This window comes from Alexandromys fortis, unplaced genomic scaffold (genome assembly GCF_014885135.2).
Source record: "Alexandromys fortis isolate MF-2015 unplaced genomic scaffold, M_Fortis_MF-2015_v1.1 scaffold_121, whole genome shotgun sequence".
In the NCBI taxonomy this organism is placed as follows: domain Eukaryota; kingdom Metazoa; phylum Chordata; class Mammalia; order Rodentia; family Cricetidae; genus Alexandromys; species Alexandromys fortis.
In genome coordinates this window covers 4,202,280-4,228,410 of record NW_026068037.1, presented here as the reverse complement: position 1 = coordinate 4,228,410, position 26,131 = coordinate 4,202,280, and the positions used below count along the sequence as shown (strand labels likewise).

The 26,131-nt window shown below is 38.1% G+C and overlaps 1 protein-coding gene across 1 annotated transcript in view; it reads right to left on the bottom strand.

The window, feature by feature from the left end:
• The window catches only part of Kcnh8 (potassium voltage-gated channel subfamily H member 8), a 462,775-nt gene that overhangs the window by 302,913 nt on the left and 133,731 nt on the right, over positions 1 to 26,131 (bottom strand). Inside the window, exon 2 of the mRNA XM_050165081.1 lies at positions 11,558 to 11,791. Within this exon, the coding sequence (XP_050021038.1) occupies positions 11,558 to 11,791 (234 nt within the window). The remainder of the gene's footprint in view (positions 1 to 11,557; positions 11,792 to 26,131) is intronic.

The window sequence follows — 26,131 nt, the reverse complement described above, 5'->3', positions numbered from 1 at the left end:
CTCCAGACAGACGCAGGTTAAGATCCTCCCTGGTAAGCCAGCTCGTGGGCTACACAGAATATTAGAAATGGGTTAGAACAATATGTAAGAGCTAGCCAATAAGAGGCTACAGATAATGGGCCAGGCAGTGTTTAATAGAATACAGTTTCCGTGTAATTATTTCGGGCATAACCTAGCCATGTGGGCGGCCGGGTGCCTGCGACACAGCCCCGCCGCTCCTAATTCAACAAACCAAGTTGGATATCTAGAAGGAAAGAATGACTTCAAGCTGTCCTGGGACTTACACTTGTGTGCCACGGCTCTTGCACATACATATTATAAATAAATAAGTTTAATTAATATAATACACATTTAGAAGGGGAAATTGCATGCAGGTACTCATACTTTGTAAGCTCGTGCAAGGATGAGGACAGAGACAAGGGTGGTGCTTCCTCAAACTAACCCATTGCCAAAGATTGCTACAGAATCACCAAAGAGATGAAGAACAGACACCTTGTCACAGTTCTCAGATGGAGTGAAAATTTTCAAAAGTGTCTCATGGTCTTGTAAGTTAAAGAACTGTGAAGCAATAAACCCATCCTTCTTAAGACCCAGTTTCCAGTACTCAGAGGAACAGGATCCAGGATCCAGAACAGATTGATGTGCTAAGAAAGTTAGAGCAGTGTCCAACAGGAGCAATGAGGTGAGAGACCTGCCTCCAGGCTGTACCACCACTGAGACCCACTGGATTCTGTTCCCCCAAGACACATTCAGCTGCCCAAGACCCAACTCCAAGTACCTAGACATCCTCCCTGTAGCAAGCCATTCTCTGTAGCCCCAGAAGATTATATAGGTATAGGCACAACCCAGAGCAGCAGAAGAACGGAGTGATGGCCTCCCAGCTAAACTGCCCCAGTGACCAGATCCTAAACCCCAGGTCACATCTGGTGCACCTCCCCCTCCCATCTCAGCTTCAGCAAGGCAGTTGGACCTTCAACTCTGGTGGAACTCCACTGCTCTGGTGCAGTCCTCAGTAGTCAGCAAGCAGGAAAGAGACCTGCCTCCAGGATGCACCACCACTGCTGCAACCCACTGGATTCTGTTCCCAAGACCCACTCAGTTGCCGAACCCCATGAACCTTGTCATCCTTCCTGTGGCCAGCCCTCCCCCAAACTCCAGCAGACTACATAGCCAACAGCACAGCACACACCAGCTGGAAAACAGATGACTAAAGCCAGTGTAAATATATAACGGATAATATAGCACCACCAAAATTTAGTGGTCCGACAACAAAAAGACCTGAACATTTGAATGTAGCAGAAGCACAAGAATATGATTTTAAAAATAATTTTAAGATGATAGAAGCTCTTGAAGAAGAAATTAAAAAATTGCCTTAAAGAAATTGAGGAATAAACCAAAAAAAAATCAATAAATCCCTTAAAGAAAGTCAAGTAAAAACAACCAAACAGATGAAGAAAATGGTTAAAGACTTGAAACTTGAAATTGAACCAATAAAGAAAACACAAACCAAGGAAATTCTGGATATGGAAAATCTGGGTAAGTGAACAGGAACTACAAATGCAAGCATCATGTGCAGAATATAAGATATAGAAGAAAGAATCTTAGGCTTTGAAGAAATGATAGCGAAAATGGCTTCACTGGTCAAAGAAAATGTTAAGTTCAATCAATTCCTAACACAAAACATGTAGGAAATCTGGTATACCATGAAAAGACCAAAACCTAAGAATAATAGCGATAAAAGAAAGAGAAGTATCTCAGCTAAAAGACGTAGAGAACATGATTCAAGCCCACGGGTATTTAACTGACAGATCTACAGACAGATCCATGGGAGTGTACACTCCATATAGAGAATCCGACTTGCAGAGCTTTGGGAACACTTGACTTTTGGACAGTCACTGCCAATTCTGTAGAACTCTTGTGAAATCATGACATTTCTCCTGTCCATAATGGGATTCATCCCAAAATATTCCAGAAGTGTGTCAATCATTCTTTAGACCTGACTTTTCAACTAGATGTAGCTGCCGAAGGAGGCAGATGCCAAGTAGTTGCCCAAGAAGCAAGTAGTAACAAATCATGAGCCTCATAGTAAAATATAAAATAATAGAAATGGGTTAATTTAAGACATAAGAGTAAGCCAGGAATATGCCTATGATATTGGCAAGCACTGTCATAATTAATTTAGTTTCTGTGAGGTTATATGGGTCTGGGCAGCCAGGAAACAAAAGAACAGTCTCTGCCTATACCCCACAATTTTTCATATTGAAGGGACTCATTGATAAAAGAGGAGCCCCGAGTAGGAGGCACTGAGCAGAGAGACAGTGTGTGTGCTCTTACTGACAAAGAGGTCTGGATAGCGCTGAATTCTCTAGCAGCAGACTCAGGAAGGTGTAATCTAGTGGCCTTTAGCTGTAACTTAACAAGCTATTAATGTATTTACCCTTTACCTTGGTTTCAATTAACTTAAAATCACAGCCCAGGAAATTAACTGTTTATGCCTTTACTCCTAAAGATACAGGAAAAAGGCTTCAGTTGCTAAATCAGCCCCAGAAAAAGAAATTCCTTCTCACCTGGGTGCTGACAGGCACCCCACTAGAAGCAAAGTCTCCCAAGAAATTCCCTTTAACTCAGCTAGCTAGACAAGATGCGGATCAAGCACTTTTGCCTTCCTCCCAGACTTGCAGTTACTATGGTTACCACAATGCTGTGTTCCCAGCCACCAGGGAAGAAAGTGGAAATACTTAGAAATTGCAACAGCACTGCTGCGTTTTCCTACAATTATTAATCAAAACTTCTAGCTTAACTAGTTACAGTTAAGAAATGTAGTTAGTGCCTGGAAACAACTTCTTAGAATTTTGCACTGAGATAAAGTCCCATTCTTTCCTCCTCCAGGGAGCTTCACAGATACACCCCCTCTGAGATGTAAGGTGCCTTCTTATCAGTTTTTGTGATTCTTTAAAATGCATGATTATTAACTGTGTGGTAATATAAACTGGAAACCATGTGGGATTGGGAGAACCCATGAGAGAACAGCAATGCCAACAGAGATATCCAAGAGGAAACATCAAGAGAATATTGAAGCGATCATAGAAAGATTAAACAAGACATGATAAAAGACTTATGTGAGCTAATTTATTTTATTTACTTTCAGATATCTTTAGCCAGTTTTTTTCCTGCTATAGCAATCCTTCTGAATCCTGAAAGGTTTAATGGCCTTAACCACCAGATAAACCTCAATAAAAACATATTCAAGAAAACCATAGAAGACAATTTTCTGAACCTACAAAAGGATATATCTATAAAGGTACAATAAGCTTACAAAACACCAGGCAGTCTGAACCAACACCAAAAAGATCACCTTGTCACATAATAATCAAACCACTAAACATACAAAATAAAGACTATTAAGATCTGTGAAGGTAAAAGGTCAAGAAACATATAAAGGCAGATCTAACAGAGTTATACCCAACTTCTCAATGGAGACTCTAAAAGCTGAAAGGTCTTGAACAGACATTTTGCAGACATTAAGAGACCACAGATGGCAGCCCAGACTACTATACCCAGCAAAATTTTCTATCACCACAGATGGAGAAAAAAACATGTTTCATGGAAAAAACAGATTTAAACAATAACTGTCCACAAATTTAGCCTTACAAAAAGACTAGAAGGAGAACTCTAACCCAAGGAAGTTAGATGCATGTAGGAAAGTACAGACAATAGATAATTCCACACCAGCAAAACACAAAGAAAGCAAGCGTGTACGCATACACACATATTACCAACACTGCCTCCAAAAGAAAACATAACAGTAATTAGCAATCCCTGGTGGTTAATCTCTCTTAATATCAAAAAACTCAATTCACCAATAAAAAGAAACAGGCGAACAGAATGGATACAAAAGTAGAATCCATTTTTCTTTTTCACAAAAGAAACACACCTAAACTTCAAAGACAGACAATACTACAGAGTAAAAGGTTGGGAAAGGATTTCCCAATCAAATGGACCTAAGAAGCAAGTTGGTATAGCTATCCTAATATCTAGCAAAATAGATTTCAAACTAAAGTTAATCAAAGAAATAAAGAATGACATTTCATATTAAAGGAAAAATCCATCAAGATGAAGTCTCAATTCTGAACATCTATGCCCCCAAATAAAAGGGCACTCACATTTTAAAAGAAATAATACTAAAGCTTAAATCACACATCAGCCCACATATTAACAGTGGGAGACTCCAACACCCCACTCTTATCAATGGACAGGTCTGCTGGACAGAAACTTAACAGAGAAACAAGGTAACCAGATGCTATTACTCAAGTGGGTATAGCAGACATCTGGAGAACATTTCATTCCAACATGAAAGAATATACCTTCTTCTCAGCATCTCAAAAAATCTTCTCTAAAATTGACCACATATTTAGTCACACAGAAAATCTCAACAGATACAAAAACAAACAAACAAAGAAAACCCCACAAGCTCATAGAAACTGAACAACTCTAAAATGAATTACCACTTGTCAAGGAAGAAATAAGAAAGAAATTAAAGACTTCCAAGAACTCAGTGAAAATTAATCCACATCATACTCAAACTTATGAGAACTATAAAAGCAGTGCTAAAAGGAAAGTTCATAGTGCTACAAAATTATTTGGAGAAATCTCACACTAGAGACTTAATAGCACACCTGAAAGATCTAGACAGAAAGAAGCAAACTCACTCAGGAGGAGTAGAAGGAAGGAAATAATCAAACACCAGGCTGAAGTCAATAAAATAGAAACATAGAGAACTATACAAAGAATCAATGAAATAAAGAGTTTGCTCTTTGAGAAAATCAACAAGGTAGACAAACCCTAATCCAAACTAACAAAAAGGTAGAGAGAGAATATCCAAATTAAAAACAAAACAAACAACAACAGCAAAAACAAAACAAAAAAAAAAGGAGATCCTAAAAACAGACACTTAGGAAATCCAGAGAATCATTAGGTTATACTTCAAAAATTTAAAAGAAATGAACAAGTTCTTTGATGGGTACCACATACCAAGATTAAATAAAGTATCAAATAAACTATCTAAATAGGCCTAAAGCATCCAAGAAAATAGAAGCAGTCATTAAAAGTCTCCCAAGTAAACAAACAAAAAAATTCCCAGGGCCAGATGGTTTCAGAACAGAATTATACTAGGAGTGCTAATACTAATACTCCTCAAATTGTTTGTTCCACACAATAGAAACAGAAGGAGTATTGTCAAGTGTTTTATGAGCCTTTTTATGAGGCTATAGTTACTCTGATACCCAAACCACACAAAGACACTACTAAGAAAGAGAATTACATACCAATCTTCTTCATGAATATTGATACAAATAATATTCAATGACAAACAGATTCCAAAAACACACAAAAAGAAATCATCCACCATGGTAAAGTGGGCTTCATCACAGAGATGCAGATGCAGGGATAGTTCAACATATGAAAAATCTATTGATGTAATTCACTATATAAACAAACTGAAAGAGAAAACCCACATGATCATCTAATTAGACACTGAGAAAGCCTTTTACAAAATCCAAGACCCCTTCATGATAAAGGTGTTGGAGCAATCAGTATTACAAGACACATACATAAAGATAATAAAAGCAATAAACAGCAATCTGCCAGCCAACATCAAATTAAATGGATAGAAACTCAAAGCTATTCCACTAAAATTAGGAAGAAGTCAAGGTTGTTCACTGTTTCCGAATCTATTCAATACAGTACTCGAAGTTGTAGCTAGAGTTATAAGACAACAAAGGGAGATCAAGGGAATGCTAATGGGAAAAGAAGTCAAACTTGTGCTATTTGAAGATAATATGATTTTATACATAAGCTGACCCTAAAAATTCTATCAGGGAACTCCTACAGCTGATAAATACCTTCAGTAATATGGCAAAATACAAGAATAAAAAAATATAAATAGTCCTGTATAAAAATGATAAAAGAGCTGAGGAAGAAATCAGAGAAACATCACCATTTACAATAGCAACGAATAACATAAAATATCTTTGAGTGACTCTAACCAGTGAAAGACCTATATGACAAGAACTTTAGGTCTTTAAGAAAGAAATTGTAGAATACACCAGAAAATGGAAAGTTCTGGTGTGCTCATGGATCTACAGATTTAATACAATCCCCATCAAAATTCAAACACAATTCATTACCAACCTCAAAAGAACAATTCTCAACTTTTTATTGAAAAACAAAAAATCCAGGATAACAAAAAGAATTGTATAATAGAGGAACTTACAGAAGTATCACCACCCCTAACTTCAAGCTCTACTATAGAGCTATATCAATAAAAACAGCATGATATTGACATAAAAATAGACAGGTAGATTAATGGAATTTCATTGAGGGCCTTGCTATAAATCCATATACCTATGAACACTTGATTTTTGACAAAGAAACCAAAATTATAAAATGGAAAAAAAAAAGCACCTTCAACAAATAGTGCTGGTGTAACTGAATGCTGACCTGTAGGAGAATGCAAATAGATTCATATCTGTCACCATGCATAAGAGAAACTAAACATCAATGGTGTGGGAGGTCCTCATCCAACACATCAAAATACCAAAAACTCAGTTTAAAAATAGGGTAGAGATTTAAAACAAAACTCTCAGCAGAAGAATCTCAAATGGTCGAGATACACTTAAAAAATTGTTCAACATCCTTGGCAATCAGGGAAATATAAATCTAAATGACTCTGAAATACAATCTTATACCTGTCAGATGGTGAAGATAAAAAACACTAATGACAGTCTTTGTTGGAGAGGATATGGAATAAGGGGAAATACTTCTTCGCTACTGGTTAGAATGCAAACATGTACAGCCAATCTGCGTGCAGTTTCTCAGAAAACTGAGAATCAATTTACCTCGAGACCTAGATATATATAACAATCTTGGTCATATACCCAAAGTATGCTCAGTCACATAACAAAGAAACTTGTTCAACTATATTCATAGTAGCGTCATTTGCAAGAGCCGAAACCTGACAACCTAAATGGCCCTCAACTTAAGAATGGATAAAGAAAATAAGATAGTCTACACATTGAAGTATTACTCAGTGGTAAAATAAAAATAACATCATGAAAATTGCAGGCAAATGAATGGAATGAGAGAAAATCATACTGAGTGAGGTAACCCAAGTCCAGAAAGACAAACATGGTATCTACTCACTCATTAGTGGCTATTAGCAGTAAAGTAAAGGATACAATCCACATCCCCAGAGAAGCTAGTTAACAAGGAGCGCCCAAAGAGAGATGCATGTATTTCCCTGGGAAGAGGAAATATATGGTAAACTAGGGGCAGGGGTGATGTGAGGATTTCGGGGATGGAAGTATGGAAACATGAGAGATTATTTTGGGTTGGGATAGACAGGGAGAATAATCAAAGGGATATTTTGATGGGACAGCATTTTGGGGTTTGGGAGAAACCTGGTACCAGGGAAACTCCCAGGAATCCATGAGGATGACCCCAGCAAGACTCCTAGCAAAAGTAGAGAGGATGTCAGAACTGGCCTTTGCCTGTAATCAGATTGATAACTATCCTAATTGTCATCAGAGAGCCTCCATTCAGTAACTGATGGAAGTAGATGCAGAGATCCACAGCCAAGCACTGGGCCTTACTCCAGGAATCCTGTTGCAGAGAGAGAAGAAGGATTCTATGAGCCAGGGGGAGAACCCACAGAGATAGCTGACCTGAGCTCCCGGGAGCTCAAGGACTCAGTTCTGACAGCTAGGAAGCCTGCATGGGACTGACCTAGGCCCTCTAAATGTGTATGACAGTTGTGTAGCTTGATCTGCTCTTGGGGTTCCTAGCAGTGAGATCAGAATCTATCCCTGGCACTTGACTTTTCGGAATCCATTCCCCATGCTGTGTTGTCTCACCACAATTTGGTGCTTATTGCGTCATGTTTTGTTGATTCTTATGGGAGGTTTGCCCCTTTCTGAATAGAGACAGAGGAGGAGTGGATGCAGGAGTGAAGAAGGGAGGTTTGGGGAGGTGGTGTAGCAGTTCCTTTTGTTTGTGTGTTGCTTTTATAGGATAATGAATAAAGAAATTGCCTTGGCCTAGTTGATAGGGCGAGGAAGACAGAACTGAATTCTGGGAGAAAGAAAGCAGAATGAGAGAATTGCCATGGAGCCGCCAGAATCAGACATGCTGAACCTTTCCCGATAAGACATGACCTCTTAGTGATATACAGATTAATAGAAATTGGTTAAATCAAGATGTGAATATTAGCCAATAGGAGTCTAGAAATAATGGGCCAGGCAGTGATTTAATTAATACAGTTTATATGTGGTTATTTCATGTGTAAACTAGCTGGGTGACTGGAAGAAAAAAAAGGACCAGCTCCTTGTAACAGGGAGGGAACAGGAGGAGAGGAGGATTGAGAAACTGGTTGGTATTCAAAATAAATGAAAAAAAATAAAAGAAAGTTAGATAAAGAAAGTTAGATAGCTAGAAAGTTGAATATTTTGTAGTTACAATGCAAAATTTGAATTTCTTTTTTAAATCTTTGTATTAAGACACCTCTTATATTTCTGACTACTATTTTTCTTTTTCCCAGGGAGGGCAAGTGATGTTATTGGCTCTGTGGAAATTAGTTTCTTAGGAGAAGATACAGTTTGATGAACATGCAGTGGCCGAGACTGGCAGTTTCAATCAGTATGACCTTCTGCAATATGTAGAAAACACAAATCACTGTCTTTATATTATAACAAAGTAGCTAGAATCGGACAAAATATCTAAGGTGGCACCTGTGTCACCTTGATGACCATGGGTTGAGTGACTTTGAGAAAGTGCCACAGATGGCCTCACATATAACATGCTAACTGGTTGGACAGCTTCTTAGGAAGACTGAAGCAGCCTTTCTCCTTGTCTTAGTGGCACTGAAGGGAAGCTACAAGCCAAGCTGACCTTGTACCAAAGACAGAGGACACACCCTAATTTTTTTTTATAAAATGTGAAAGCATGAAGAAATGAACAAGTTTTTTTTGCTCAAATTTTCATTATTTTTGAGTGAGGGATGGGTGCATAAATAAGTTTCTTTACCATTGGTGTCCTCATGAAGGAAGAAGGAACACAATATTTGTAGATGCTACAAGATAGAGGACAGTAAGGTCACTTGGGGAACATCACCAGCCACATATTTCAGTTATAAATGCCCACTAGGGCATCTGATCAGACATGAATCAGTGGGCCAAAAGCTGCCTGGAAGGAGGCATTTCCAGAACTTATTAAGGAGAACATGCCCCTTGAATGAGAAAAGGGAGACCATTTATGTCATGAGCATAATTTTTAAATTTGAAATACGGACATATCTTTATGTATCCATAAATCCCCCTAATGAATCAATTTCCATTTCTTTCCACAGGCATTCATTAAGGAACAACCAGCAGACAAATGTTTCTCAAGACTCCAGACCCTGAGCTCTAGGAATGGGACAGTCACTAATGCACGTACTTTCAGAGTCCCAGCTGCATGCAGAGACAGATGTTCATACAAAGGCTTCTGGTGCAGCACAGTGTAGATGGCAATCCCAATTACTTAAAATTAGATCAATTAGTTGTTCACAATGTCAGACAATTTCATGCAGGGACTACTTAGAGAAAACTGGTGCCATGAATGATTTCCACTTGCATTTGTCCAAGGTTATAGGCATACTTAAGAAAATGGATTCAGGAAATTCTTGTAGATATTTTAGATAGTGCCTCTACAATGTGCTTCCTACTTTAGATCAACACCACCTCCAAAGCTTCCACCCTTTGCTCTTCCCCTAGATATGCCTCTTGGCTCAAGTCTCTCAGTAGGAGCATACTGGAAATTTTGAAGAAGCGTAAAAACAAAGACCCTAAACAGATGTGGAGTGACCTACACAAGGCACCATCCCGAGGAAGGATGAGTCTGTAGTCAGCAGGTATTCTGCACAAAGGATATCTTTCCCCTTTGTTCCCCAGGATGACGGCTTTATCAGTTCCTGCCAGTCTGCAACCCCAGTGACTTCCCCATGTTCTTTTATCTCAGGTGCTTTTCTCTCACTGTGGTGTAATTACACAGAGCTAGAATTCTTTCATTTGATCATATTTGCTATTTAGGCATTTTCTATTGTCACTGAAAAAACACAATGGTCTGAACTATGGTTCTAGTGCCAAAGAACTGAGGCATGTTGTCCTGGAGGGGTGCTCTCCAAAAGGTCACAATGACTGTGTGTCCTAAATCCGCATGATCAGAAAATGCCCTCCAAGGACACACACTGTCTAAAGATGGATGAATTTTCTTTCTGGTTTTTTTTTCCTGACAATGACTTCAGTACCCTCAAATACCGAGGACTAGAGGCCACAGTGCTGTTGGATACTCCACAATGGCTGGACAGCCTCCCAGGGTTGGCAATGTCAACACTGCCAGGGCCAGAAGCTTGGAGCTAGAGTGTCCTCACTACTCACTCAGTCTTTGCACTGAGTGCACACCCCTGTTTGCCACTGCTTATAAGAACAGGAGTCATAGTAGACTAGGGCCTCACTTGATTGCCCCATTAAGTCTTAATCACCTAAGTTTAAAGCCTTAAAACACAACCCCACTGGGGTTATAACTTCACAACATGATCTCTTGTCAAGACAATTTTGTCCATAGTACCAAGGCAAAGGCAGAAGAGAAATTGGAGGGAAGATAATTTCACTTTAAGGGATTTTCCCTAGAAATTCTGTTATTCCTTTTCATGTGTCATTGTCCCAAATCATTGCAATGTCCGATTACAAAGAAGGCTAGAAATATTTTCTCTAACTTGATATCTATACACTCAGCTAAAGCTGATGAACGTCTGTTAGTAAGATGAAAGGATGACATCTTCCAATTTTCCCTTAGCATGTAACCTTTCAGGGTCCCTGCAGGGCCCATAAGCTACCGACTTCTACTCTCACATGGGATGTTGGCACCACAGACGCCATGCCAGTTCTAGGTCCTTCCTATTCCTGAGAAGAGGCTCATAGAAAAAAACCCACTCACAGAGAACAACTTGGCTTTGTTCCCTCACTGGAGTTTTTAGTCCCAGCAAACTTACTATACTCCATCCCATTTTGTGTTGAAAATTTTAGACTGCAGTGAGAATGGCTCTACATAATGCCCCTTAAATTAACTTCCCTTCCGACAGGAAACCCTTGGAATTCTGCTTTAATTGATAAAGATTGACATGTATTTCTTAAAGTATGAAGTTTGGAAAACCATCCCTGGATAGTTACTTATTCACAACTGTGCATGTGTACGCTTCCCAAATGTCTATAAAGTAGTACCAGCAGAGCTTGTTTGAACATGTCGATGTTACTCAGTATATGCTCATATACTGATATAGCACAGTTTTGGTTTTCATTTATAGTTACATTTGATTTATGCTTCTAGTGATGAAAATAGGGCCATCATCCATGTCATCCATGAAATTTCTCCCAAACACCATATTTACATGAAATACTGCTCAGCTGCATAGAGCAGCCAATGCTACCTCATTCTCTCCAGTAGGTGCCAAAGCAAGGCAACTCACCATTCTTCTTGTAGAACATGATTTCTCCTTTGAACTCGATCTTTTCTTCCAGAGACTTTTCTATCTGAAGCATCAGCTGCTCATTGGTCTCCACACCAAACAAAAACTTGCAACTGCAGCTCTTCTGCATGACTTCAGTTCGTGCAAACCCAGCCAACTCACAGAAGCCATCGGAACAATAGACTATGGGGAAACCTTTTGCCACCTGGGCATTGGCCAGAATGAAGTTGCTATCTGGAGAAAAAAAAAAAGAAGACATTCAGCCACTTAAAGCTCTTCTTTAAGCCACAATTTCAGGTATCTATTTAGCTCATTGAGCTAAAGACTGTGCCTGTCTCAGACTTGGATGGGTTGTGGGAGCAGGGCTGGCTCGACTCTGACGTGGCTCATGTGTGTATTAGCCACTCACTTTCCATGTGGCAGTTGGGATGATGCCTCAGAGGGTGGCTCTTGCCTTAAGCTACCTGAGAAAATTGAGCTCTGGACCCATTTTGTTGTATTGCATGATCTCAAATGCAGATCCTGAGCCATGAAGTGTGTGCTGTGTCTAAGGAAGGAAACTCCAGGTTGAGGGAGGAGGAAATTTTAGAGATGAATGTTTAAAGATGAATAACGTACTTATAGGAAAAAGCAATACATGCTAGAGCTTAGATTCAAAACAAAGCATTCCCAATGTTTGCCAGTTGATTACTAGAATTTAGGGGGAAGTATAAATGATTATAAAAGCATTCCCTCATTCACAAAAGAAACAAATGTTGCATACCAACCATAAGTATCTGAAATGGAGGCTTTAAATATAATAAAATATATGAATAAGAGGGTAAATTTAAAAGTAAGATTTAATTATAATATCAATATACGATTACATGGAACTATTGTCTTAAATACAAATACATAAAAATACATACATATACTAAGTATAAAATATTTTGGAGGGGGAGGACCTTGGACTCCCCACAGGGCAGGGAACCCTGACTGCTCTTCAGACTGGAGAGGGAGGGGGAGAGAAGTGGGGGGAGGGGGAGGAAAATGGGAGGCGGGGAGGAATCAGAAATTTTTAATAAAAAATATTTATATATTCATATATTAATACTTACACACATACACAAACATGCACATGTTACTACAGCATCTAGAATCTGTGCTTGTCTCTAGAGAAAGTAGTTTTGGGCACAGAGGGATGCACCTGGGTTTTACCATATATTCTACTGTGTACCCACTGGATTTATATAAAATTATTTATATATTGTCAACTTTGAAACACCATGTTCAAAGAGGTTTGCAGCAGGCAGCTATATATCATGTCAATAGAAAGGGGGTTCTGTGGCAACTTCTCGATGGCCAGTGGGATAAACTCGGAGCACCCAGGCCATTGTGTCCCCATCTCGTCCTGAGCATCTGTAGTTTGTTTCCCAGAACAGGCACTCAGCTTTGCTTCAGGCAGTCCTGGTCTAAGAGTACCATTCCTAGTAACAGTATTGACATCTTGTCTTAACTTCTTTGGTTCATCGATTCCTGAGCTGGTTTCCCTCTCTTAGAGCCAGAGCTGGAGAACAGCGTTTGGAAGTTTTGGACCATATGCTCTTTGTAAGCCACAGGAGTGAAACAGATTATCCTAGACTAAGAATTCTCTCACATTTCACAGTATCATTTATTAACTATTAAATGTTGGACATTGTCCAAGGTGTGAATGAATAAGCTATATGTGACCCTGTCCTTAGCATGCTTCTGGCTATGTAGAACCCTAGCTCCTCTCTAGAGGAGATAAGTCCCTCTCAGACCTTAGTGTGCCCTTCTCCCCATTTTACGATTTGATTAGGGGATTGCTTAGAAAACATAAAAACTGAGCTTGGCATCGTTGTCAAACATCCTGAAGGAACTTTGAATGTCATTTTATGTCACTTTATAAGTGATTTTTTTTCAATAGATCTCTGACACTTATTGACTTTCTTCAGAAATGCCAGGAGAAACAGGTCCACCTTTCAGTAAGTTCGAGGGCAGTGGATAGCTTGAGGAAAATGTGTGAGTAAGAATAGTGTATGATTTTGTTTTCAGATGCTATAATTTCATTGAAGAAATACATGATTATAAATATTAAGTTAATGTCATGTTAAGCCATGAATCTGTAATATACATAGTGAATAATTACCACTAGAATTAAGAATGTAAACATCCCAGGCTTTGAAAATTGTAAGCTAGAAATAAGACAAAAACAGATAAAGCTGGCATGTGAAAAGCACTGCCATGGAACAGATGCCTGCACGAATAAGTCAGTGGGGAAAGGAGGAAACAGGGATGGAGCTGGAGGGTAGAAAGCATCCTTTCTCATGGAGCCAAGTTTGCCCACTATTTGTAGACGTCAGCAGTTGTGCTGCATTTGTCTGGCCAAATTTTCTCCAACTTTCTACTTTCTTGTCTTCTAGAGACTTACAATTTAAGTTCTTCTTTCATATGATTTATACACACAATTTTTAAAAAAGTAAGGCATGAATCTTCAACCTGATTATTGTATTCACTCATGATTATTACTAGACTACATTCTTTTCCCCTTTCTTTCTTTTTTGTTTTGTTTTGGTTTTGAGACAGGATTTCTCTGTGAAACAGTACTGGCTGTCCTGAAACTCTCTCACAGAGATCTGCCTGGCTTTGCCTCCCAAGTGCTGGGATTAAAGTGTGTGCCACCACCACCTGCCCAAATTTTTTCTTAATCACTTTAAATTGTGCTTTCTCTTTACTGTGTTTTGTGACTATTATTATTACAAATTTTAAAAATTGGGAAACATATTTAATATATATAACATATTTTTAAAGCTGTTAATTTTGTTTAACTTATCCTGCTTATACATTGTGCTAACTTTCTTTTCTCTCTGAAATAAGAAACTCATAACTGGAATGTTTATAATAATCCTTATTTTCACTTTCTCCTTGTTTATTATTTATTCTCCCTTATCCAACATTGCTCACATTTGCTTTCTGTTGCTGTGATAAAAATCAGTCTCTCCAAAGTCAATTTGGAGAGGAAAGGGTTTATTTGACTTACACTTTTGGGTCATAATCCATCATTGAGGTATATCAAGTCAGAAACTAAAGCAGGAACCATGTAACATCATAACTAGCTGGCTCACTTGCTGGCTCATGCTTAGTTCAGGATGGTGCTGCCTTAAGTGAGCGGGGCCTTCCTCCACCAGTGAACAAACAAGACAGTCCCCCATAGGCTAATCTGATAAAAGAAATTCCTCAGTTATGGATTCTGCTTTTAGTACATGAATCTGGGCTGTTATGTTGGCAGCTGAAGCCAACTAGAACAAACATATAATCCTTTTCCTCATTTTAAGTTATAGGCAATATTATTTGGCTCTCCATTTCTCTTAATGGCATATTCTTTAAATTAATTCACATATCATCTTTGCAATTGCTTGCAAATATAAGAAAAGACCAGTGCTTTAGAGTTCTAATAAGCTGAGAAGATGATGAGGTATTACCAAGCCATTGGATCTGTGTTTCAATTAAGGATTCTAGTGTGTTTGAGTAGCTAATTCTTCCTGCAAATATGCCACAAAAACAAAACAGAAAGAAAGGAATATACTTGGCCTTCTCTATTTATATTTAGCACTTGTCCTCAATATCTAATTGCATTTCAATTCCAAAGGGAATGAAGTGGCTGTCTGTGCTTTGGAAAGCTTAGTGTACTGGCCACACGAGTGGTTCTTCTGTTTAGAAAGTGTTGTTCCTTCACCTTGCTATCTACTCTGGAACAATTGCTTTTCCAAATGCCAATCCTAGAATTCCCAAAGAAGAAGCCTAGCATTTGCTTTAGAATTATGTAAAACAAAGCCAAGGCCTTAGTGGTTAGGAACTCATCACTGCCATAGCTCTATGCGCACACAGGCTCGGGGTAATAACCTTTCCAGGAATCAATTATGCACATGGAATGTGCATCTGAAAGTTACAGTGCTTTTCTCTGCTGGTTTCAGGTCACCATTTTCTGTGTTTCTGGCTGGAAAGTGACAGCAAATCACACAAGCCATTTTCAGAGCAGTTGTTGACTACAGCTCTGAATGCCTCATAGCAGAAAGCGTTTGCAGAGCAGCAGGTAGAATCCGGTGTTTGCTAAACGGCCAGGCTATTCAGTCTGACCTTCAAAGCACAATACTACTTCCCATCAAACGAAGATGGATAACTCTTTGTTCCCAAGTCAAAAGGAATGTAGAGCAATAAAAGATGGAAAGCAGAGAAGGCAAACATTGTATGAACTTGTCATAGGTCACTTTCTCTGCTTTAAGATAATAAAAAATTAGTTATGGTAAACTTTCATTCTCTAACAAAGGCCCAAGTCTAAATATTAGAATTAAATCTGTATGGTATGTTGTTTTTCAGTATCGTGAGTTTTTACTGAAAAGCAGCAGTTTTCTCTTCACCAGGTAGAATGAGTAATCATTTGTCTTTTCCATTTTTTTTGTGGTGTGTGTGTTTTGCGTATTTTCAGGTGAAAAGCTACATGTGTTTGGATGTATATAGCCATGTATGTTCACACATATGGAGACATGAGGTTAATGTTGGGAGTCTTCCTCCAGGGTTTTTCCATCTTATTGACTGAGCCAAGGTTGCTGATATGGCAACTTTCTCTAGGAATCTCCTGGCTCCACCTTCAGAGGCTGGAGTTGCAGGCTAGTTGCCACAGCCACAAAGCACTTATTTGGTTTCTGGAGGTCCTAGCTCTCTTTCTCAAACTTGCACAAACAGTAACCATTGAGCGTCTCCCCAGACTGACATGCATAAACTGATGAAAACGTTTTACTTCTCCCAGTTTCTGAGCCAAAGTCATTTAAAAAAAAAAGGCATTATATATTGGTGATATCACATAAATAAGTCTGGATCTTTCAGTTGCCTTTGTTATCTCTTCCAGAAAGTCAACACTTTAAAACTATGGAAGTCACTGGCTTCCTTTGCTTCAAAATACTTTGCATAGATGAACTACAGAGTCTCATAGAAAGCAGATAAATACACTTGTAATTCAAATGATCTCATTTTCAGTCTCATTCACTTTCTTTGTACAACATAATACTTCTAAAGTATTCCTACTGAAAAATACCTTCCTTATGGCAAAAGCCAGTGAGTGTATATTCCAAGGAACACAGAACCATAGTCTTAAATTCAATACGGTTTAGCATTCTTATGTTAAACATTCATCAGAATTTTTTAATATATTCATGGTCATTCAAAGGTTTTTAACTTCATTTTCATATGTCCCTGCCAATGTTTAAGGTCAAATGAAACTTCAGGAAGAAGTATTGGTTTGTTTTACATCTCTTTCTAAATGTTTGGTTTAGCGCAACCTGCCTGATGCAGGCTCGAGAATTACAATTCTAGGTAGACTAGAGGATGTTCAAGGAGGATAGGCAGAACCATCAATCTTTCCCTATAGCTTCAAATATTTAAAAATGGTAACAGTCCCACTTAATGCATTGATTACTCAAATGCACACCACAGAGCTAGCCAAAGCAACAGGATCATTGGTAGATAGTAGTTTCATTGAAAGGGAATCTGTATGCCCTTAATGCTTTCTGCCAGTAAGTACGGATTTTCATGGTCCAACTCTCCATTTCTGAGGAATGTCTTTGATACTAGCTCTCTATTAAGGCTAAACTTTGTGTCTCATCTTCAAATACTTGTATTAACATAACCTGCAGAGGAGGAAGAAGGGCAGATTCAAATCTGTTAGCCCTCATTTTCCTGTAAAGGCCAACAAGCAAACATAGGCATTTAACTCCTTTCCTGAATTGCCCACGCACCAGCTTTGATGTTTTACATTGATTGACACCTTGACAGGGTCTAAGTTCACCTTGGAAAGAAAACTCTAGGAATGTCTGTGAAGGTTTTCTAGAATAGATTGCATGAATTAGGAAGGCCCACCTTAAATGTGGGGGCACCATCTGATGGGATGGGTCTAAGACTAATTAAAAAAATTCTAGCTAAACAACACCATCGGTCTGCCTCCCACCTCACTCTCCATTGCCATGCCTTCTTTGCTGTGACAAAATAAACAAAATAAGCCTTTCCTTCCTTAAGTTTCTCGGGTCAAGTATTTTGTCATAACAACAAGGAAAGTACTTGCTCAGCTGGTAGCATGTTTTTCTAGCATGCAGAAAGTCCTGGGTTCAAACTCCAGTGCTGCAATAAATTGGATATCATTAGCTCACCACTCAGTAGGTGGAAGCAACAGATAAAAAGCTTGACTACACAGATAGTTGAAAGTCAGCCTGGAATACATAAGACTCTGTTTCAAGTAAGAAAAAAAGAAAAAGAAAAAAATTAGCCTTGTATAAGAGTTCAATCAAGGCAGCTTGTGTGTCCTTGGTGACACTAAATACAGTTAGAGTGGGAGACCACTTTATTGCTGCAGATTAATGCTAATGTCTATGACGTTAGAAAATTGCAGTCATTTTTGTGTTTTGTGTTGACTTCAGTGTTGCCGTGCAAAGAATGATGGCATATTAATGATCTTGGTGACAAGCTAAAGTTCTCAAGATATTCTGTTTAAATTTAGAAATTACTTATATTTGATGGCTTTTCTAGTATTATTTAAAAAAAACAGATGAGAAGTTTGTAATGGGGGTTCTCACAGTTCTTACACTTAATTTGCTCCCCAATGTCATGCTTCACAATGTTGTACTGCTGGCTTTCGTCACTCATTTATAATTTAATATTTAAAGGCACTTTTACTCCAGAAAGACCAATACTAGAAAAAACTATGTAACACTAAATCTCACAGCTAGCACTTGATTGCTGAGGCGGAGTGGAAAGCAGTCACTGTATTTGTTATGAGAAAACATTGTTCCCTGCTTTCCAACAAACAAACACATAGACAGACAAACACAAAAATGCCCTCAGTAAGCCACTGGGTGTCTTGAGCAGCACCCTCAGCTGACTCCTCCAAGAAATTCAGAAATGAATTGAAACAAAACAAAATCTCGCATGCATAAGATAATGAGAAGGTCCTTCAGAATAACATCAAAAAGAGCTGTAAGCACCTAGTGGCTGGCCAGAGAGATGAACCAAGGTGTCAAAGCACTTAGCACAAACCTGATGACTTCAGTTTGAGCCCCAGAATCCATATAAAAGTGGAAAGAGAGAACTGACTCATAGAGGGTATCTCTAATCCACACACACACATGCACACACACACACAAACCATATGATGTGCTGGTCTATAATACATCATATACATAATAATAACAATAATTAATAATTAAAAGAAGTATATAAGAACCTAGTGATAGTAGATGGCTAGGGTAGGGCTCAGGTGGCTCAGGAAAACAAAAGGAAAGAAAACTGTCTCATTGGGTCTCATATCCTACTTTTACATACTGTAACATTGTAATATCTATTGAAAATAACCTATAAACCTTATTATTTACTGGAATGATTGAAAACACATTACTTAAAAATAAAGTGTGATTATGATCCTGATTAATAACAACAATAACAATAATAAACTATTTAAAAGACATTTTAAATATTCTAAATAATGGGGTTGGGAAAATGGCCCAGTGGGTAAGAGTACTTGTTCTTTCAGAGGACCTAGATTTGTTTCTAGCACAAGCACAGCAGATCACAGTCATCTATAATTTCAGTTTCAAGACACTTAGCACCTTCTTCTGGTCTCCATGGGCACTAGGCACACACTTCCATATATTTAGGCAAAACACTAATATGTGTCAAATAAATAAAAAGGAATAAATCTTTGAAAAAAAGACCATAATTAAACTTTTGAACAAAATGATGTATTTCAACATCTTCACACTTTTCTACAATTGTTATGACTATTTATACTCTGCCATGTGGATATATGTTGAATGTAACAGGGACTCTGCCGTGTGTTTAATGTAATGTCGTATGTTTAATGTAGTTAATTTATTAATATAATCATAACTATATTAAAGTTATCAGCATATAGAATCTATATAATAAACATCTTATTGGTGTAAACAAAGAGTTCCACACTAGACCAGAATGGAGTATAACAAAGGTTTATTTATCTAGGGATAAACTCACAGAAAGAGTGGTGATCCACAGTCCTCTGCATATGCTAAATATGTCAATAGTTATCCTATCCTAAGGAGTATAAGCATTATTTTAATAATGGCTTGGCTAAGTCATGAAAGGAAAGGAACTATGAATATTTAGTCTTCAACCCCATCAAAGACCCAAGAAAAGAAACAATACTACTTGAGTAAACAGGAAGTACAATCAAGTAACTTGCAAATGGTGCAAGAAAGAACAGAGACAACTGGCTACCTGGGCAATCACCAAATGTCTCATTTGCAACATTGGGGCAACCAACTTTGGCTAAGGTCTAGAGTAACGGACAGACCATTTTCCAAGGTAGGAAAAATTTAAAGACCATCTTACTAAGTCTTGGCAAGGTTTGGCAGTTCTTTTGCTTGTATCCTGCTTGTCCAGTCTGGATACCATGCACTTTGTCAATGGTCAAGGGAGAAGAAGTTCATGGCCCAAAGTCCAGTTTTGTCAAGAAGAAAACAAGCTCCAAGTAGAGTGTCTTTGGTACCCAACATTTTCTCAGAAATAGATCAGTGCTGCCAGAAGCAATCATGTCTCACATCAACAGAATCCTGTTATTTAAATGTCATATTCCACAGTTGTTTGAAGTGTTTGAAGATTACCTATCTATGTGGAATACAATTTCTATGCATCTAAAGAACCTAATTATATTAACTATAAATATGACAAACATGGATGACCTATATACCTGTATACTTTAAAGATTAAGGTTTCATATTAAAAGAATTAAACAATCTTTACAAATGTGCAGCAAATGAGGACAATAACCTCAAAATATAAACAATATATAAGTGTCTTGATCAGTAGTAGAAATGTATAGTGCAAGATGACAAATATATCCTAAAGTTGTATCAACACACAAAATGTCTTAAGAGGTAAAAACATGCATGAAAACAATATGACAAAATAACTTTGCATAGGTGTACAAATATTGAAAACAGAAATAGGAGTATATTCAATATGACAAATGTAATTTGAATTTGTACCAATATATAAGAATTTATGCTAATGTAAGTTGTCTATAAATAATACATCAAAAGTAATCTCAACCTCACATTTACTATTATTTTTTGTTACTGAAAACTCTTTTTTCTCATTTCAACTCCTTTTGTTATTATTTTCTTAAAAGAAAACAAACTTTTTTTTCATTCTATATACCAATTCCAGTTCCCACTTTCTCCCCCCTCCCAGGTTCTCCTCATAACCCCCACCCCACCTCCCATCTATTCCTCAGAGAGGGTAAAGAATATTGCTTTGGGCAAGGTCCAAGGTCGTTCCTACTATACCTAGGCTGAGTAAGGTATTCATCCAAAGGGAATAGGTTTCCAAAAAGCAAGTACAAGCAGTAGGGATACATCCTTGTGCCACTGCCAGTGGCCCCGCAGTTTGCCCCAGCCATATAACAGACATCCACAATCAGAGGGACTAGTTTGGACCTATGCTATTTCTTTGCCTGTCTAGCTGGAGTTGGTGAGCTTCCATTAGCTCAGGTAAACTGTCTCAGTGGATGTACCAATCATGGTCTTGAAGTAAAAGCCTGTTCAACAAGAACTTTAAGTCTTTGAAGAAAGAAATTGAAGAAGATGCTAGAAAATGGAAAGATAAGGTCTCCCATGCTCTTGGATCAACATAAATAAAAGTGGTAATCCTACCAAAAGTGATCTATAGATTAAATGCAGTCCCAATTGAAATCCTAACACAATTCTTCACAAACCTTGAAAGAACAAAAATCAACTTCATATGGAAAAACAAATAACCCAGAATAGCCAAAACAATCATGAACAATAAAGAAACTTTTGGAGGCATTCATCACTGTCCCTGACATCAAGCTCTATGATACAGCTACAGTAATGAAAACAGTTTGGTATTGGCGTAAAAATAGGGAGGTTGACCACTGGAATCAAATCGAAGATGTAGATATTATTCCACATACCTATGAACACCTGTTTTTGACAATGAAGCTAAAACTATACACTGGAAAAAGAAAGAATCTTCAACAAATGGTACTGGTATAACTGGATGTCAACATGTAGAAGAATGAAAATAGGTCCATATCTGTGCCTATGCACAAAACTCAAGTCCAAGTGGACTAAAGACGTCAATATAAATCTGACCACACTGAACCTGATAGAAGAGGAAGTGGGAAGTAGCCTTCAATGCATGGGCACAGGTAACTCCAGTAGCATAGACACTGAGAGCAACAATAAATAAATGGGACCTACTGAAACTGAGAATGTTCTGTAAAGAAAAGAACAGAGTCAATAAGACAAAAAGAAAGCATACTAAATGGGAAAAGATATTACTATTATTACTAGTATGAGTAAGCTCACACTAATATACCTATTATTGTATCCCATCCAATCCTTTTTTTTTTTTTTGTGGAACATTTGTGAAAAGAAACTTAATTCACACTAGTCGTTATGAAAGGACTTCAATTTGGAGTGCAAAGTTTTTGCATGAATCTCCATTTTACTGCTAATCATGAATCAAGTATAATAGACTTTTTCTTTTTAAATGAGATCATGGAGCTAGGTACTCTTGAAAAGGACCTTGTTTGATTCCACAGGGAGCTCCAGTGAGTGATCAGTTAGTGCATGGAACTTATAAGACTGACATACACTCAGATAACACACAAACACATAAAATTATATAAAAAATATGATCAGAAATACCCTGTGAAACTTATTTTGTGCCTATAGCTTTCATCTTGACATACTGACTTTAAAAAGCTCTTGGGAGAGAAGAAACAAAGCTTTATTTTCTTTTAGGAAAAAATGGTTGAGTGGTTAAGAACACTGGCTGTTCTTTCAGAAAGTCCTGGCACCTACATGAGGCCTCAAAACTTCCTGTAACTTCAACTCCAGTGTATCTGATGCCCTCTTCTGCCCTATGTGGACACTACACTCATGGATATATACCACACAGACACACATACACACGTAATTTGTATTATTAAAATAACAAAAATAAACCTAAAAACATAAAAGTAAAAGAAAAATATTGATCATAATAAGAAAACTAAATAATGTTAAACAAAATCCTGTCTTCTATATGCCCAAAGTTACCTGGCAGAACAATTCAATAAAGAAAACCACGTGTATGGGAAAAATGCATTCTGGAATCATCAAGGACTTGTTGGGTTTCTGAATGGGCTAATTGATGTGGGATTCCCCTCTGTATGCTGTGAATTTTTTTTTAACCATTGGTTAATAATGTTGCTTTGGTCTATGGCAGGGCAGAGTATAACTAGGAGAGAAAACTAAGCTGAATGCAGGGAGAAGGAAGATGGACTCAGATCTGCCTGTCACCACCCATGAAGCAAGATGTGAGGTAACAAACCACAAGTTGCACGGCCTGGAACTAAAACCCAGCAAAGGAGGTGAGGATTAACCATGCGTACACCTCTCTAGTTGCTTCCTTATTGAACAGCACCACAGAGGTTTTATACCTAACCCAGCCAGGTAGGTCAACAAGTGAAGACCTCATAGCCTGATCCTCGATCAAGGTCAGGGCAATGCACGCTCAGGAAGCAGGCTTGGTAAACAACTTTGACACAGCTCTCGGAAGCTCAAATCACTAGGGGGGAAGAGCAGCTGGAGGCCAGCTCTCCAAAAGGTCCCAACACGCAAGCCTCATGCTAAAATATAAAATAATGAAACTGGGTTAATTTAAGATGTATGAACTGGCTAGAAATATTCCTGAGGCATTGGTTGAACAGTGTTGTAATTAGAATAGTTTCTGTGTGATTACTTGGGTCTGGGTGGATGGGAAACAAAAGCACAGGCTCCATTTACATTATAGTGTCCAGTGCACTAAACCCACATAAAGCCTAAAAATCTTGAAAAGGGGAGCGACTGGACCCAAAAAAATAGGAGTCAATTGAAGCTTCTTGGTAGTCACATTTTTTTCAGGTAGGCTCTATTTGCTGGTCACACGCAGAAGCATAGCTTCTTTGAAAGATGGCTTTCTGGTTCACAGTGAACTTGCTTCCTTTGGCATGAATAGCTCTGGCTCTTTTGGGAGTCCTCCTACTGAGCACTTAAATAGGGTTCGTGAGCAGAGTGCCACAAGTTGTTTAATGGTGACATAACCTGCTGTATCCCTGGAGCTGGGGTGGTGAGCATGGCTTGTATAGCTGCAATGAATGTATCTCCACCATGTTGGATAGGGTGGAGTCAAAAGCCACAGCCTCAGTATTTAGCCATGTATGCTTAGCATTTTAGAAAGTGCTCCTGGTCAAAAAAAGAAGTATCGATACACAGTAAAGACATATTCAGACAAGAAATAGCCTCTGAACAGGACACGATATGCTTGATAAATGAGCATAGACTTGGGAAAGATAAAAGAAGGAGTAGATACAGTAATAGATAAAATAATGATATAAAAATTCTTTAAAAGGAATAGATTAGTAAAATATATGCATATTAGGCCATGTAAAGATAGAAAATCAGAGTCTGGATTATGTATATTATTGTATTTTCCTTGTATGTTTTGACTATTAGTGAATGAACTAACTACAGAGAGACATTTCATTGTACAGGCTGCTCATCTAAATCAACATATATATTTTAAAGTTATTGTGACTTAATTTGACTGTAAGGATATGTTACTATGGAAAGGAAGTTCTGAGTTTGTTTACATAGAGGATAGCAACCTGTGGATTCCTTCTAAGCTAATACGGTTTGATAAAAACAAGACTCCCCTACCCCCGAAACAATGGCTCAGAAGATAGCTTCAGTACTGTTAGCTTAGATGGACCAACCACACAGGCTACTCCATGAAACAGTGCTCCCAATCAACTGAAAGTAGTCTAAAAAACCATGCCTAAATTGCCAAATATTGTTTATAAATGTTTGTTTTCATATAAAGGCAATTGATTATACATGGTTAATGTTCACAGTAAATCTCTTTCTGAAAAGAAAAGGCAGGGGATAAAATATATAAATGAATACTTTACACTGGTATGAACTTTGGTTTATTGAAACAAATTTAAATTCAATTTTGTTATATGTATATTTCTAGTTTTGTTTAATGTATTATGTTTATACAATTCATTTTAAAATGTATCATTAATAAATACATATTAATATATAGTCATCTATAATAATCAAACTTTTAGTTGCATTAATTAGGTTTTCTAGATATACAGAGTTCAATTAGATAATTTTCAAGACATAAGACCTATAGAATATGGCATTTAAAATGTTTAAGAACTTAAACGTTTCTCAACAATAAGACATGGCTGCTTCTGGCAGCACCAATTACTTCAGAGAGGTTAACGGCATTAAAGAAACTTGTTATGGAATTTGCCTTCATGTGGGAAGGCTGGGCGTTTGGGCAGGAAACCGCTTTTTCCTGGACTGGTTTGGTATGCTGTATAAACTGGACAGGCAGGACCCACAGAAAATGACTGCTGAACTTGCCATAAAAGGTTGGACTGTTCTTCAGGCTTCACGAAAGAATCTTTCAGGCATTCTTCGGGACATGGGGTGGGGAGTAACTGGCAAGCTGCCAATATGAATGAAACAGTCTTTCAAATTTCCTGCTTCATGGTGAAGTCTTCCAGATACTATGGGTCTCTAGGCTAAAGATGGATGCTCCAAAGTAACAGAAGAAATTTGGGTGATTCTCCAGGCAGTAGGATGTCTCTGTCAATTCTAGAACTTTGGAAATTGCTTTACAATGTACTTCCTTTTTACTTAGGTAATAGTATAACTGTCTAGGATCTCTGATGAAGTAGAAAACAAATAGTTATAATTTTCCTTAGTTATGATAAAAGAGAATTATATATGCAACTTTAGACTCACAAAGATCGGATAGATGATAGGATGTTTTCTTTAATTTTGCCAGATACAAATAGACTAAATATTGTAACTGTAATTCTTGATTTGTAATTTCTGTATTGTAAAATGTAATTTTACTATGTTAAAGTTAAAACCTTCCATTTTATTTAGACAGAAAAGGAGAGACGATATGGCATTCTCCTCTATATGCTATGAATATGTTTTATCACCATTGGTAATAAAGAAGTTGTTTTGGTCTATGGCAGGGCAAAATACAGCTATGAGTGAAAATAAACTGATTTATGAGAGAAAGAAGGAGGAGTCAGGCAGAAATCATATAGCCGCCTAAGAAGCAAGATGGGAGGTAACAAACCAAAAACCTCATGCTAAAATATAAGATAATAAAAATAGGTCAATTTGGGGCTCTAGGACCGAATCCGAATCGGCAGGGCAAACGGGAGGGTGGTAGCTCCTTTGTCCCCACTAGCCTGCCTGCACCGAGCTAGGTAGGTCCTTTGTTCACGAACCACCCAAGCAGCAAGGAGATCCGAACCCGGCACCAGGAGAGACATCACTGGGGTGAGTGAGTTTCTGACCGCGGCAGCAGCCCGGGACAGGGAACTCAGACACCCCTCCTACACTTCCTGGTCATCCTCAGGGGCTACTCTGCCCGATACCTCCTCTCTCTTCCTATCCCACCCAGCTTGCA